The following is a 16,355-nucleotide window of genomic DNA, read 5'->3' on the forward strand; positions in this document are numbered from 1 at the left end:
TTGAAAGCTGAAGGTACAAACTCTCTGTGTGGTCTTTGCCTTTGAGTATAAGTCTGCTCACAACAGAGAGAACGGCTGCCCCACACATCTCCAGCTGACTAGAGATCCCAAGATGTAAACAAACAGCACATCACCAGCCCAAAATGGGCCCTGGCTAAAGAGAAAGCACTGCTTTTACCTTGTGGGTTGTCATTTCTTCCTCTTGATCTAATCGTTTGTCATAAATTCGTGGGGCTGGTGCTTGGCAATGAGCTGCCTCAGAGCCTGGGAGGCACCACCACCACCATTCCTTCTGAAGAGGGCCATAAAGCTTTCACCACATCCAGCAACAGCCAACCTTATCGTATGCTTCACAAGCTTGTATTAGGGCTTAGAAAAGTTTAAAATTGCTGGTTACTGTACTCCCAGGCTGCTACCTCACTGAAAAATGTACTTATGACACCCATGTCCCCCTGCAGTACCCAACGTTGACAACTGAAAGGATGAAAAATAAGAGGTCAGCAAACATACCGATTTCTAACACAAGAGTTGCCAAGTCCCTACCATCTGCCAGCTTCTTGTATGATTTGAAGGATTAAGGCAGCCTTTTCTAGCTCAAATAGAAAGCTGAACTAAAATGTTTGTTTCAGAGAAATGCAGATGAGGGAATTAATCTCGTAACTTTGCCCCTGCTGTGCAGTCTTCCACATAAAAAACTAAAAGGCGCCATGTTTCGGGTGCTTTGAGAATCTGCAAGAGCGCGTTAAAGAGATAAGAAAGGACAGCGTATTCCTTAAAATCATAGAATCATAGAATCATAGAACCCAGAATTGGCTGGGTTGGAAGGGACCTCAGAGATCATCAAGTCCAACCCTTGATCCACTACCACTGCAGTTACCAGACCATGGCACTGAGTGCCACATCCAGTCTCTTTTTAAATATCTCCAGGGATGGAGAATCCACCACTTCCTGGGGCAGCCCATTCCAATGTCTGATCACCCTCTCAGTAAAGAAATTCTTTCTAATGTCCAACCTAAATGTTGACCTGGTGTCATTTTAAGATGAAACAGACAGCCTGATGCCTTGCCCTCTGTCACGGATAGTGCCTACTTGTTGGGAAAAGGTGAGGGAAAACTAAGCAACCAATATGGTTGATAAGCAACCTTCGACTTTATTGCACAGTAACTTTCACTAATATAGTGTTTCTGTGACCACACCCCCGCCACCACACAACAACATAACGTTTTATTGGACACCCAGTGTGTTTACCTGTAGCACAGCGAATCCCTGGTGCAGGTAGCACAGAATTATGGGCCGATCTAATTGGCCCCTCAAACATGGGGTTGGGCACGGCAAAGGGGTCACACCCTCTACCTTTTTGGGAACATTTGGGAATACTCTCCAGCATTCTACAACACCTAATGAGGGTTTCTCTCTGCTTCATTTCAGAACCACGACCGCACGTGCATTGCGTGCCGAATCATCTACCGCTCCGATGAGCACCACCCTCCCATCCTACCCCCCAAGGCAGACCTGACCATAGGGCTTCACGGGGAGTGGGTGAGCCAGCGCTGTGAGGTGCGTCCCGAGGTCCTCTTCCTCACTCGCCACTTCATCTTCCACGACAACAACAACACCTGGGAAGGTCACTACTACCACTACTCCGACCCCATCTGCAAGCACCCCACCTTCACCATCTACGCCAAGGGACGCTACAGCCGGGGAGTGCACTCCTCCAAAGTGATGGGTGGCACGGAGTTTGTGTTCAAAGGTAGAGTGGGTCACAACACTAAGGGGGAGGAGGTGGCCACGTAGGAATGGACCAGAGAAGCGTTTGCTCGTAATGATTTGATGGCTGATTATTTCATTCTGTTGTTTTCTGGATTTAATAGTTTCTTGGGAAATTCACAGGCATTGTGTGAATGCCCAGCTAAACTGAACAGCTGCCTGGGATTTTGCACCACTGAGGCAGGGATCTTTAAGGACAGAAGAAAATAAGTCTTGGAGTCCAGTGGCCAGAATCCAAGCATCTAAGCAGAGTATCTGAGATCAGAACTGTGTCCTAGGGCTCTTCCAGCAGAGAGGAGAAAAACATCTTCAGAAAGCACTTCAGGTTGTAAGGGGTATAAATAATTTTCTGGCAAAGATAGATACAGCAGTGTGATGGGGTGACCCTGGCTGGATGCCACATGCCCGACAAGCCACTCCATCACTCCCCTCCTCATCGGAACAGGAGAGAGAAAATATGAAAAAACAGTTGTGGATGTGAGGGCAGGGAGATCACTCACCAATTACTGTAACTGAGTAAAACAGACTTGACTGGGGAAAATTAGGTTTTTCAACTACAGTAATGAGAAATTAAAAAAAAGTCTTAAAACACCTTCCCTCCACCCCCTCCCTTCTCAACTTTACTCCCAATTCTCTACCTGCTCCCCACAGGGAGCACAGGGGGACACGGGATCAGGGTTATGGTCAGTTCAGACACATTGTCTCTGCTGCTCTGTGAGGAAGTCCTCACAGTCTTTTCCTGCTCCCCAGGAGACAGTCCTCCATGAACTTCTCCAACATGAGTCCTTCCCATAGGCTACAATTTTTCATGAACTGCTTCAGCCTGGGTCCCCCACAGGGTCACAAGTCCTACACGCAAACCTGCTCCAGAGTGGGCTCCTCTCCACAGGTCCTGCCAGAAGTCTGCTCCAGTGTGGGCTTCCCGTGGGATCACAGGCTCCTATAGGCATCCACCTGCTCCAGCATGGGGTCCTTCATGGGCTGCAGGGGGTCAGCCTGCCTCACCATGGCCTTTACTGGGGGCTGCAAGGGAATCTCTGCTCAGGTGCCTGGAGCACCTCTGCTGTCTCCACTGACCTTGGTGTCTGCAGAGCTGTCTCCTTTTCATACTCTCACTCCTCTCTCCAGGTGCTGTTGCACAGGTTTTTTTCCCCTTTCTTAAATACATTAAACCAGAGCCACTGCCACCATTGCTGATGGGCTTATCCTTGGCCCACAGCAGGTCTGGTTTGGAGGCATCTGACTCTGACGGCCATGGGAGGAGCTTCTGGCAGCTTCTCACAGAAGCTGCCCCCATAGTGCCCCTGCTACCAAAACCTTGCCACACAAGCCCAATAGAAGCAGCAGCACGTGTCTTCTCATCAGCTTCCAAGGGGCCCTAGGGCAAGTAAGGATGTCCCTAAGGACAGCTCTGATTAGTCCCAGCACACTGAAGTTTAGATGCATTCAACCAAAACCCCTCGGGAACTCCGGGAAGCATCACGCAGTGGTGACACCAGCTGGGTCCCTCTTGCTGAGAAGTTTTTCTATGCAAACAATCCCATAGCACCCTGCTTAGAGAGAGCTCAGTGGCTTCAACCACTCACACAAACAAACATCTCAGAAACACAACATCCCCCCATGGCACCAGCCCCAGCGGAGCCTCTGGAAGCCCCAAGCACTCCGTAGGCTCTTCTCCTCATTTCAATTACCATGTGAGAAGCATACAGCTTCTTGCACGGTTCCAATTTAAGAAAGCATCTAACTGCAAGAAATAATTTACTGAAGTGGGATTTTCATAGGAAGCGGGAGATGCCCGTGCCTCCCAGAGTTTTTGCTCATCACAGCTGCATGCAGCATGTCCCAGACCAGCTTCTGGGGTGAAATCCAGTTTTTGCTTGAATTTCTGGTTTATGGTATGCCAGCTTGCCTCACGGATCAAGGTCACTAATTTGCTTTTGGTAAAAATTTTAGCTTCACTTTTTATGGATTACCTTTTACACCAGGTAGGACAAATAATGTGAACTGTGGAGCCATTGAGTCATATACCCATTTATAAAACCTCAGAATAAATCTCCCCAAAAATCTTAATATAAAATGACCTGCAAGTTAATTTGAGATTCTGGTTTGTGGGGAGACATGGGGGCTGGGCATTTGCTTCTGTTTTGGTTAGCACCAATCCATCCAGATCCCCTTTTCTTCACACACAGTGTCAAGTGCTGACCTGGGAAAATTTCCATTCAGCTTTCATAGGTCCATTCAGTTTGGCTTTTCCCAACTTTTTAAACTTGGCTGAAAAATAAAACTTTATGTGCTTTAACCTCTTTTGAAATACAGGCAACTTCGAGCTACAGAAGTTGCAGCATTTATATATATACTGCAAGCTGCAGCCACTGTTTTAATATGAGGAAAAGCAGCTCCCTGTAGTCCAGCAATACTTTCTAATTTATGCAAAAATGATGGGTAATATGGAAATACAACTGTGGTGCTTTCCAAATATTCCAATTGAAATTAATTATTTTATTAGCCTTCCAAGGTAACAAGGTCAAAAAATCATGAAAAATACATTTTAAACAGCCCTACTTATGGATTAATACAAATGGTAATGAAACACAAGTAAAGTTTTATTGTTTCCTCTCTTACCTATCTCCTGATATAACCAACCAGGCTTTATCTGTAAAGGGTTGTTAGGAAAATCTCTGCTTAATCCCTGGCTGCGATATGTGGCCATCAGATTTCTTCAACTGAGTTTGTGTGTGTGCGTGTTCTGCGAGAGAAGCAATTGTATCAGAGATGTAAAGTGATGCAAATAGGTTCACTGGCCACACCTACAACGTGAGAAACAGATTTAAGAAGAAACAAACAGAGGCAATTCTGATTTGACTGGTACAACCCAATCTTCGCGCTTTCCTTGCTTTTGGTTTTGTCCCTCCGCTAACAGCTCCTCTTTTCCTCTTGCAGTGAACCACATGAAGGTCACTCCCATGGATATATCCACGGCCTCTCTGCTCAACGTCTTCAACGGGAACGAGTGTGGAGCACAGGGGTCCTGGCAAGTTGGGGTTCAGCAAGATGTCACCCACACGAACGGCTGCATTGCCCTTGGCATCCGCCTACCTCATACCGAGTACGAGATCTTCAAAATGGAGCAGGATGCCTGGGGCAGGTACTTGCTGTACAATGGCCAGAGACCCAGCGACGGGTCCAGCCCCGACCGACCCGAGAAGAGAGCCACTTCCTACCAGATGCCTTTAATTCAGTGTGCTTCATCAGTGCCCAGAGCTGAAGAGTCACCAGAGGAGAATAAAATCAGGCTGTATAGCAGGGCACCGGAAAAATATCCCATCGCCTCAGCTCTTGCTTCAGTGTTGTTTATTTATACTGTGTCATACTGGGACATTCTCAGCTAGAAGTGAAAAAAACTGGTTTTTCATTCCTACAAAGCCAGGATTCCACCAGACTGGGGGTTGTTTTTCTTCTGAAAGAAAGGGACGTTTATTTTCTTGATGCACTTGAATGCCTGAGAACTGTTGTTCTTTTCCTTACTTCCCCCCTCCTCCTTGAATCCTGAACAGCACTCGTTTGATGTTTGTGCTTTGAACTTCATCCAGTCTGATCCCTGGCCTGACATGACTGCACAAAAGTAATTGCACTTTAGGACTGCAGACTTCTGGGGGGAGGGAGGGGGTCTCCTTTTATATTTTTTTTTCAGCTGCTGGGGTGAAAGTTATGATCCTGCTTCAGTTGTCTCTGCCATCTTACCAGTGTGGTACTCCCCAACGCTTGGTTTCTCATCAGAATTTAGCTCTGAGGAAGGGCTCAGTGTTGTGCCAGTACTGTGAGAGTGGGTTCCCCCTTCTGACTTCACAGCTCTGATGTAGATACGCATACAAGGAGGAAACGCACAAAGATTTGTCTTGTCATTATGTTGTAGCTTCTTACACAAAAAAGAAACAGCAAATCAACAGCCCTCTATTCAGATAGTGCTAAACAGTTGATACCTCTCATTAAAAAAATATTCCAAGTAATTTAAGCTATTTTTACAATCATTAAGTTGTAAAAATAACCAGTGGTTTAATATTTTCTTCTTCAATTTCCTTAGCTATGCAATTGCTCTAAAGGCCTTCTTTTTTTATCTAGTGAATAACTACAACCAAGCCCCCATAAACCAGACAGAAGCAACATTATTTTCTGCCATATGCACACGGTGCAGGTAAGCTGCCAATACAAGGCTGCAGGGACAACTTTTGTTTTCCACGTGCAGTATTTGTGCCTTGGATGTTGTGTCAGCCAGGTGGGGCAAAGTAAAGGAGCACGTAGTGTATAGCATGTTGAGCAACCCTTTTTAGCAGTGTACTTTCAGTGAAGCAACCTCATGTAGGAAGAAGTGAAGGGTTTTGGTGGCAAGCACAGCGTGGCCCCCATTAGGGCAAGAAAGCAGATGGAAACAGCGCTGAATCCAGCTGGTGGAGGGAGACAGGCCCAGTCTTACCAGAGAGCAGAGCAAGAGTTGCACAAATACAGCCCATATGCAGCCACATCTTCCCCTTTCTCCTTGCTGGACTGTCCCAACACATGCCATGGTTTGACCAAGGTCAAATCAGCACTGGTTTGGGGAGATACTGCTGGGGAGGTGGAGAGACACAGCCCTCAGAGAGCACTGTTCAACAAGAGCCTGCTTTGGAAACCCTTGGGCTTCCCCCTGTGACAAACACATCCTTGTGTGCACACTCATGTCACTCTGGAGAGGCTGTAGGGGAGATGCTTAAGACCAGCAGGGAAGTAGAATTCATGGATGAACCATGCTGCCCCCACTTAAATGGGGAGTGAGCAGAGGGCAGGGCTTAACCATGTAGCATTGGGGCTATGGCTTTTACTGATATACATTCATTTTGGCTCACAAGAGGAGCAGAACCTGTGTAAGAAAGAGGAGTAAGGTCACAGTGTTTCTTCATCAACGTAGAGCAGCTTGTAGCCACCCAGTCCAGCATTTTGGGGGAAAGTTATTTTCAGCATCACAGGGAAAGTGTCTTGAATGACAGTCCTTCAGTTATACAGAGCTGAGTCTCCAAGCTGTGTGCTGTACCAAAAGCATTATTTGAAAACTGACTGCATGAACAACCAAAATTGTAGGCAAAAGCCATTGGAGTAGTAAATGGTTATGCTCAAGCTCTCTACCTCCTCAGTCCATGCCTTCTTGACAGTTTTTCCAAGCTGGGATCAGCCTTGGATGAAAATTTCCACAGAGTGGGAACATGACTGGTTCACCTGGTTTTAAAACAGCAGGTGGGAGGGGGGGAAGGAACAATCAGAGATTCTCCCTGACAGATCACATTGCACACCTCACGTTTTTCCCTCAAACAGATGAAAAGTTACAGAAAACTCATTAAGTTAGGAACAGAGCTTGGGCAGGTTCAGTAGTCACTAGAGAAAGTGTTCATTCATCCATCTGATAGCAAATCCTCCTTCAGCCTGCTAGAAGGAGCTGAAAGCCAACTCCCTGTGATCAGTTGAGCCCTATGAACAGCTGCTCTGATCAGCATTTCCTGAGAGTTTTGTGCTCCACACAGTCAAAATTACTTGAAGGTTCAGCTCAGGATCAGTTGCTGGTAGGAAGGCATCAGGAGCCGTTTTAAATAGAGATTAAGGAGACACGATGCCTCTGAAAGAGAAGCTTGGAACCAGAAGGTATTTGGTTTTCTTTAGCTAGACTAGTTTTTTATTCAGCAGATTTACACCAGCACATTTACAACTGAATTATTGAACTATTACAAGATAGTTAAAACAAACCTTTTCAAATCCTAGCTTCACTTGTGACTTCTGTTCAAGACACAGCAGCAGGAGTGAATCAGTGTTCGTTTTTATTTATGAGGAAGGGCACAGCGTGATGTTCATCAGATCACAAGCTTCTTCCACCACCACTGGCTATTCCCCCATTAGGTGGTCTCATCTCTGCAAAGACATCAATGGCTTGGAGTTGTCAGACCCTGTTCCTTCCCTGTGCAAGTGCCACGCACACCACAGTCTCAGATGAAATCTGCACATGTGATGCAGGACTGAAGCCAAGAGCAAAGAACTGCTCTGCAGCACAATGTTCTGTACTCATCAGGGCAATAATCTACAATTTATTAGTGCTTCATGGCTACTCTGTAAAGTGGCTAATGTCAGAAACATTACAGCAGTTTCAAGAGAAAGACCTGTCTAGTTCTTACCTCCATACAACTCATTCATATCTTGACTTGTGTTTTGCATCACAGACTTGCAGAGATCCAGCTTTTCCAAGACTTACAACTACACCCAACAGAAATGTGACCCAATGTACAAATTGTTCTGTTTTTTCATTCTGTCACCTACAAATAGTTCAAAAGAAGGCATTAGGAAAAGGCCTTCATAATGCACTACTGGAAATCTGATTTGGGGCTCCTCTGGTTTATTTTGTGTTGACCACAAATACAATTTTAGTATATGTCACACCAGCTTCCCTCCTTGTGCCTATATATATATTTTTTTCTTTCTTTTACTATTAGCCAATAAAAGCCAAGTTGGGCAAAGATGTAAGTCTTCAGGGTGCACACTTTATTTGCCAATCTGTGTTCTCTGAAAGGCTTCTCCTAGGTTACAGGCACAGAACTAGGAGCTAAGCTTCCTTCCTCTTTTGGTTTCATCACACACTAAACCAACTGCTGCCCAGCCCCCTCCACATTTGTGATGCAATATATTCCATTGATTTTATTTCTCCAACCTGACCTCACGTGCTGGCAGCCCTGGCTACTAAAGCAGTTAAACCACAAGTGGTTTAGCAGTGGAAGACCTACAAACTGAGTGATCTGTCCCCTACTAAAATGCCAAAAGTTTTAAAAAGCAAAACAATTTTAACGTTGGTATCTTCAATAGCTGCCAGTGTCACCAGGAAAGATGAAGCATTTCCCTCAGCACCACTGTAATATCCTGCTCAAAAGGCCACTTGACAGAAGAAATGGTAAACAGAAAAAGTTTTGGCCAAATTGTTTTAGCAACTTCTATTTAGGAAACAGGACAAAAGGGATCAGAGAAAACAAGTGTTCTTGCTCTGTTTCTATGCCGTTCACATATTGTGCCTGCTGCCCTGGGGTAGAATGTAATTTTTATGAACAGAAGTCTGTCTTTTAAGATATAATGTCTGTCTTGCTTGAGTTGGAGTGTGCTTGCTTATAGTGCAGGATTAAAAGAAAAAAAAAAAAACCAAACCAAAAAACCAAACTTTTTATTTTTGTAAAGTTATAGAACATATTTTTCTTCTCAACTATGTTCCAGATTAAACTGCTGGGGAAGTTTAAGCACTTGTTAAACTATTGATTGAAATAAAAAGCCTAACTGAAAAAAATAGGGATTTCTTTGCCTCCTATGCATGCTAGCTTTCCGTTCTGTTGACTTTCCACCTTTAAAAAAATGATAGCTGTCTCAAAAAGCCATAACCAAAAATCCCTCTGTTAAGCAATGTGTGCACAGAAAAGCTCATTTCTTACTATATACACAAGACAACATTTTTCCTTGAGAAGACGTCATTAAAAACAGCTCTGATGGATACAATTGAGATGATCTGGGTTTCAAAACACATCTTCAGGTTCTCTGAATAAAAAGTGGTGGGGAAGTGGCCAGCAGGTAATGACAATACTGACTTGATAGAGGACTCCGGTCAGAGCAGCTGTATTAGAAACTAAACGTTTTTTGCAAGTGAGCTGTGAGCAAGCAAACCAGAATTACTGCTCTGCTCTTCCACCTCATTTGCTCTAAGGGCTACAGCCCGAGCAAGGGATTAGGAAGGACACTTCAGGAGGAAAAAAAAAACCTGATATGAACTGAGAAGGGAAAGCAAGCCACAGAATAATAAAAGCAGCTTTCCTTAGGTTGGATATTAGAAAGAATTTCTTTACAGAGAGGGTGATCAGACATTGGAATGGGCTGCCCTGGGAAGTGGTGGATTCTCCATCCCTGGAGATATTTAAGAAGAGACTGGACGTGGCACTCAGTGCCATGGTCTGGTAACTGCAGGGGTAGTGGATCAAGGGTTGGACTTGATGATCTCAGAGGTCCCTTCCAACCCAGCCAATTCTATGATTCTATGATTCAGTGTTGTGCAGTTTTGCTCCTGCCTTACTTACACAAGGCAGAGGTGAAACGCAGTCAATGAGAGTTCCACCATCACCATCAAAATCTTTGGAGTTGACCAGCTCCTGAGTCTTCACAAGTGACTCAGGAGATTCCTGAAAGATGACTTCAGTTTTCAGAAAGCATTCCCTAAATTACAAAGCACTCTGAATGCAGTAGCCACAGCCCGTGAAGAAGTGACCTCCCATGCACACAAAGTGGTGGGTATGGATGAATTCAGGCATAAATAGATTCTACATGGCATAATTTGCTCACTCCTGATACAAGAGGGAAGGCTACGTAATAAAACTCAGCACTATTAATTCTGAAATTTAAAGTTCTGTTGATTCTCCATAATTTTACCTCTTACTACAGATATTTGCAAACAATTTTTTCCTTCTAGCCTTCCCCTCTTCAGTGAAATCACTGCTGACTTTTTTAATTGCTATTTTCTGCTGGGAATAAATAAGGAAATAAACAAAAATTATGGCTGTGAGGAATCAAATCACAAGTATCCTCAACAGCTGAGGAAATAGTTGTTGCTGTTGGCCTTAGCAATTATCCTCAAGCATCCTCTCCCCACCTCACCTCCCCATCCTTCCTCACAAGACTGCTCCAGCGAATAAGACCAGTCACTTGGATGGATTTAACCTGTGGTGCTACCAAACCCTGAGGGCAGCAATTAATTCCTGCATGTCTTCCAGTAGCAGGAGCCATGATTGCCTCCTGAAAGCAGACAGACATAATTCCCAACATCTTTTCTCATGGGCATCCCTTCTGTCTGCCATTTCCAAGATTGCCTCTTGGACAACAAGAAAGTTGTCCAAGAGGAACACGAAAACAAGAGAAAAACAGTGCTGTCCCCAGAGATGAAAAAGGGGGCGGGGGGAAATGTTTACAGTTGGAGTTGTTAGGAATTAGGATCTCCTAAATTAACTCAGCAATTCCATACACAGAAAAAGCCCTATATCAGCCCGACCAACGCACCTTCATCCAGGGGACAGACGCTCGCACTAAGACACGTGCACTAAGAATTTCTTTAAATAAATACCCAGAGAAAGAGACATAAACACTCAAATATTCAGGCCCAAGGCTGAGCTGGGAACCCGAACTCCATCAGGCCCCGGTGGCTGCAGCCAGTGGCTCCAGGACAGCGCCGGGGATGGAGCCGGAGCCGGAGCCCGGCGGCTGCATCGGGGCGGGCGGGAGCGGCGTGGGCCGGGGGGACATTGCCATCTGCTGGCTACAACCTGCGGAGCCTTAACTCCTCTGACAGATTCCCCCCCCAAAAAAAAACAACCGTAATCCAGCTAAGGGAGCTTTGAGGTTCAGTCTTCTCTATCAAGAGCAATAAGCAGAGAACTGAGGTTATACAGAGGCGGTCTGACTATCCAAGGGCCTATACGGACCCTTGGTCTGACTGTAGCAATTAATTTACACCATGTGGGCATCAACTACACCAGGGTAAGAGGGTGACACTCTCATCATAGCCTGGGCAACTGGGTAAATTAACAGGGAACAAGTTTTGGCTTTTAAAGCAGTTTCTCTACTGAGTTTCTTCATGGTTTTATCATACCACAGGCTCATGGTATGATCATAATATCATAATATATCATAATATCATAATAAAACAATATCATAATAAAATTTTATCATAATAAAAAATACCATCATAATTTTATCATAATAAAAAAATACACGTCTTATAAAAGGTATTTCTTCCCTGAGGATCAGTCCAACAGTACAATTTCAGTCCCCCTAATGCCCTCTCCTTACCAAAGAGGCACAGCATCCATGGAGCTGATAGCACTAAAAGAAATCACAGGAACTACACTCAGAAAACATCTGCATATATTTCAACAGTCAAAATGCCAAAATTAAGCTTTGCCCCTGCAGTCCTTTCTGCATGCCCAGGGCCATATAACCAGGGCAAAACTTTTCTGAGACAATAAAATACCTTTTCCCCATGTTCCGTAAGGGATACTGGGGAAATGAGAGTATGGGGTCTAAGCTGTAGGCATCCTTTCTGCATGTCTTGCTTTCAATTAATACTAGACAGAAAATACCATTACTAAACTGTAAAATTTGTGCTTCTTCAGCATATTCTGGTCTCTCAAAAAATGTATGTATATATATGGCAACTGGAAAACATTATATATACATACATATATGAGATAAATATATTACAGCTCATATGCAAGTACTTTATTCACAGAATTATCAACATTTTTAATGCATGACATCAAACAGTACTGACACTGTTCTAAGACTTACGTAAACTCTGAAATATACTACATATGTTAGCAAATACTACTACATTTTGACAGTCTAATTTTAAACTGCAAAACTATTATTGCCTCACCCTACTGTAAGAGCAAGTGCTTTAGCTTCCACAATTCTAATTAGGACTGGGAGGTAACTACCAACGTAGAGCTACACAAAAGGGAGAGCACAGGTCTTAGCAGCCATCAGGCATGAGACTGGGAAGGATTTCCTATAAAAATTTCTTTACATCTAAAAGAAGTTTTGGCATTGACAGCTGAAATCTTTCCACCATTTGCAATAGCAAATGCCTCTGACTGTTGGAAATTCACCTTATGTCAGCATGCTCAGCTTAAGCTGTTTCTCTGTAGTCTCAAATTAGTACTTGCAGAGGCTCAGGCTGCACTGAAGAGGGGGTTTTGGACAAGAAAGCTTCCATTTGGCAGCAATGAAATAAATGTTTCTGCACACACTCGCCCTGAAAATTAGCAATTTTAAAGTAGCTCAAAAATCAGTAAAAGTTAAATTATAAAAATGGATTAGTGGAGGCAACTGAAGTCATTACAAACACAGGATACAACATAAAGTTCTACGGTAACCCAGTCTCCGAGTAACCACCAGGTTGCACACAGTCACCCCAGAAAGATTCCTGTTCACAAATCAGATGTAAATATGAACTTATTTACAGACATGTAAATATGACAGACACAACAGCTTTCCAAAACCCTATCATGCCTGCCCACAGGGAAATTTACGCTGATGTGGCTCCCTATGCACTGCTCATGCATTGCTCTTTTCCTACCCTACTCTCCAAGCAACAGCCAAGGAGATCAGGAGGTCCCTGTCCCTATGCTGCTCATTGTGTTGCTGAAAAGAACATCTGATTATCTGCTTTATTTCTACATCTCTACTTCCACAAGTACAACTCCTGTACAGCTCTAGAAATGGACTCATAAAACCACAGTCAACTTAATTACTGGACTAGGTTTCAATGTCAGAACTTAAGCTCTGAAGTTCAGAATCCTATTTGCAACCATTAAACCACTAGTATCCCCTAAGTGCCCAAAGCAGTAAGGATGCACACACCCAGGGTTATATTTTCTTCCAGCTTTTAGCATTTCTCACCCCATTACCTGACATTCTTTTGCATCACCTCCTTCCTGTCCCTAGGTAAAAATCGAGCTCCTGTCCCACCTCACCCATTCTCCAGGAGCCTGCTCCCATGAAGCTGCTGTTCTTCCCCTCCACACCTGCAACCCTGCTCCCTTTTAACACGCTGGTCTCTCACCCACACTGCTAGCAAGTGCTGGGCTACTGCCAGCAGCTGCCAGATTTTGATCTGTGCCCATGCTGGCAGCTTGGCAAGCACCATGCCAAACTGCAGCAGGCAGAAGTATCAGCTCAATGCGAAAGCCTGCCCTGGGTGGCAGCACCATCTAGATGTCTTTCAGTTCTGCATTTCCTGTAGTTGGTATATGTGAAACAGCAACCTATGGCTTGAATTAGATCTAAAATTCACCCAGGGAGAGGCAGCACAATAATGCAATCACATAAACCTTGTCTCTTTGATGAAGTTCAGTTTTTCCACAAATGGCACCACCCTTCCTTTGCCTTTGTGATCTGGATGCTGCCTAGGCAAGGTGAAGAGTTAATTCCACCTCATCAGGAAAGCAAACTGTCCTGATTTTATTGAAAGGTGGGACATGAAATGAGAGACCCAATAGCTAAAGTATTTCAAGGTATTACACAAGAACGTGAAGTCTGAAAGAAGTGCCCTGCAGTTAGAAGGATGCATTGGAAATCCCAGGTTAGTCAATCCTGGGCATGAATACACTGAAAATCCTTCTCCTGGCACTCTCCTGTTTACAAGACAGGTGACCATGTTTGAGGCTTCACACCGGGGCTGCAGAGAAATGCACATTCCTGGCAAATGCCACAGCTGTTTCCAAAGTGGGGGGAGGAAGCAGCACGTTCTCCTGTCATAGGAACACGACATTCCAGCTGTCATGGGAAGACAGCCAACGACAAAGCCCCCTCTGAAGCAGCCCATCTTGCTCTTCTCACAACATCTCTTACTACCACAGTCACTTTTTCTTTACTTGCACATGAACTACTCCTGGCATGTGGGTCAGGTGTCTCTCCTATTTATAATTTCAGAATTTTAAGCTACCGAGGTGATTACAGCAATCAAGGAAAATTAGCCACTGCATGAGCTTCAACTTTCAGGAACCACTCACTTCACTACTGAAGCTGCACTCTTTAATATCTCTGATTGCAGCTCTGAAGGGCTCCATTTGACCCAGGGTTCAACTTTCCTTTTCTGTGGAGTCTCCTCCTAAGCCTTTCCAAAGCATGGTTCTATAAACTAGTCTAACCTACAGAATGACTTAAAGCAATGCTTCTCAGCTATTAAACAGAGCAACATCTTTGTAATTGATTACTAGACCATCATTAATATTCCTCAAACAAGTCCTCATATCAGTGCAGAAGCATACTGCAGTCTGAAAAGCAGTAATAACTGCAAAACATTTCCTCATTTTGAGTGAAAACATATGAGTGGATTTAACCTCTCTAAGAGTCTACTCTTGCTGGAACAGGGATCAAGCATGCTTACATTTTAAAAAACAAAGTGCTTGGCTCTTCTGAAGTCCCTCTGAAAATTAGAGCCTAGCTGTCTATCATCTGCATCTGGATGATCAAAGTAGCAACAGAAAGACATTTTCCCACTCCCATGGGCACAGCAATATATAACCTCCAGTAATACTGTAGTTCCACTGATTTAGCACTGTTTCCTTTTACTTGAAAAGTAAGAACAGCACTGGCTCAACATATATATCTTTTTTTCCTGTACAGACACACTTTCATGTTCCAAGACTAGAAACAAAACATTACCAAACGCCTAGCATCTATTTTTCCCCCTACCACCTTTAGCAGAGGTCAGACATGACAATCACAGGGCACAACCCACTGCTTAACACCTCTCCAACACCCACATTTTCTGCCTGTTTAACACTGGGTTTCAGGAACACACAAGGCAACAGCCAAGTCCTTGTGAAGATGCTTTGAAGCTTATAAAAGATTACCAAGCAACATGAAGAGTCATCTTGTAAATTAAAAAAAAAAAAAAAGAAAAAAACCACAAAAAACACCACACACAACAAACCATAAAACAAACAGACTCTGACAAGGCTCAAGGAAGGCTTGCTTAGAAATGGGAAAATGGGATGGAGTGTATGCTAGGGAACAGGGGCTGTGCCTACACCAGCCCTTTCCAATCTGTCTGAACTCCTGTGCCTCAGTTTCCCCACATCAAAAGCCAGGATAAGCCATCCTTATAAAATGGCACATGAACGTGGTGTGTGATGGTTCTACCACAATTAAAATAAAACCACGTTTTTCATCCCTTACAAAGCGTGTTTCATCCCTATCAGTCCTTAGATCCACTTCACCACGCCAACACATCCACCCTTGTCCCAGGAAAAGAGGCACCAACCTCATCATCTAGCAGACACAAGAAAGCCAGACAGAAGTAAGAATCAACTCTTTTGCTTTTGCAAGACTGCATTTCTACCTAAGCTATTTGTAACCGAGGCCAAAAAAAGAGGTGTTACCACTGTCACTACCTCTGCTTATGCAGCTGTCAGAAGCAGGAATTTTCCTCAAACATGTGAAGACTGCATTCAAAGGGAAAAAGACAACAGACCAACTTTTATACTCTTAGATTATGAGTGCCCCTAAAAAAAAATCAAACAGGAAATAAAGAAATTGGTCTCATTTAATAATCACTAATTTAATTTCTTCCTAAAGGAGCTCAAACCTTCATGAAAACCAACTCCCATATTTACCCTTCCCTCTTGTCCAACATTTAGCATGTTCCACACTGCCACAAAAGCTCAAGATCAGCAAAGACAGAGTCTCCTTCAAAGCAGTGGTCAGTGCTACACACACACACACACACACACACACACCCACGTGCCTTGCAGGGCACACTCCACAGTCCTTTAGCAAGAAGCAGCATAGAAAACAAATCGGTGAACTGTTGTTACACTCACAGGAAAGCAGATAAAAACAAAACAAAACAAATAAACCCAACCACAAACCCAAGCTACAGAATTTCATCCCAGCTGTAAATATGGAGAGCAGGGAATTTCAATACTACAGTAAATGTTTATTAAAGTTGCTCTGTAACTCCATAGCTCCCATTCCATCCTCTGCTGCAG

At 44.0% G+C, this 16,355-nt stretch overlaps 1 protein-coding gene across 1 annotated transcript in view; it reads left to right on the forward strand.

Annotated features, from left to right (window-relative positions):
- The window catches only part of APCDD1 (APC down-regulated 1), a 33,991-nt gene extending 24,880 nt beyond the window's left edge, over positions 1 to 9,111 (forward strand). The window contains exons 4-5 of the mRNA XM_071737147.1: positions 1,429 to 1,750; positions 4,708 to 9,111. Coding sequence (XP_071593248.1) covers positions 1,429 to 1,750; positions 4,708 to 5,156 — 771 coding nt within the window. The 3' untranslated portion in view covers positions 5,157 to 9,111. The remainder of the gene's footprint in view (positions 1 to 1,428; positions 1,751 to 4,707) is intronic.
- The last annotated feature ends 7,244 nt before the right edge of the window (positions 9,112 to 16,355 follow it).

The sequence above is a fragment of the Heliangelus exortis genome, chromosome 2, assembly GCF_036169615.1.
Source record: "Heliangelus exortis chromosome 2, bHelExo1.hap1, whole genome shotgun sequence".
Classification (NCBI taxonomy): domain Eukaryota; kingdom Metazoa; phylum Chordata; class Aves; order Apodiformes; family Trochilidae; genus Heliangelus; species Heliangelus exortis.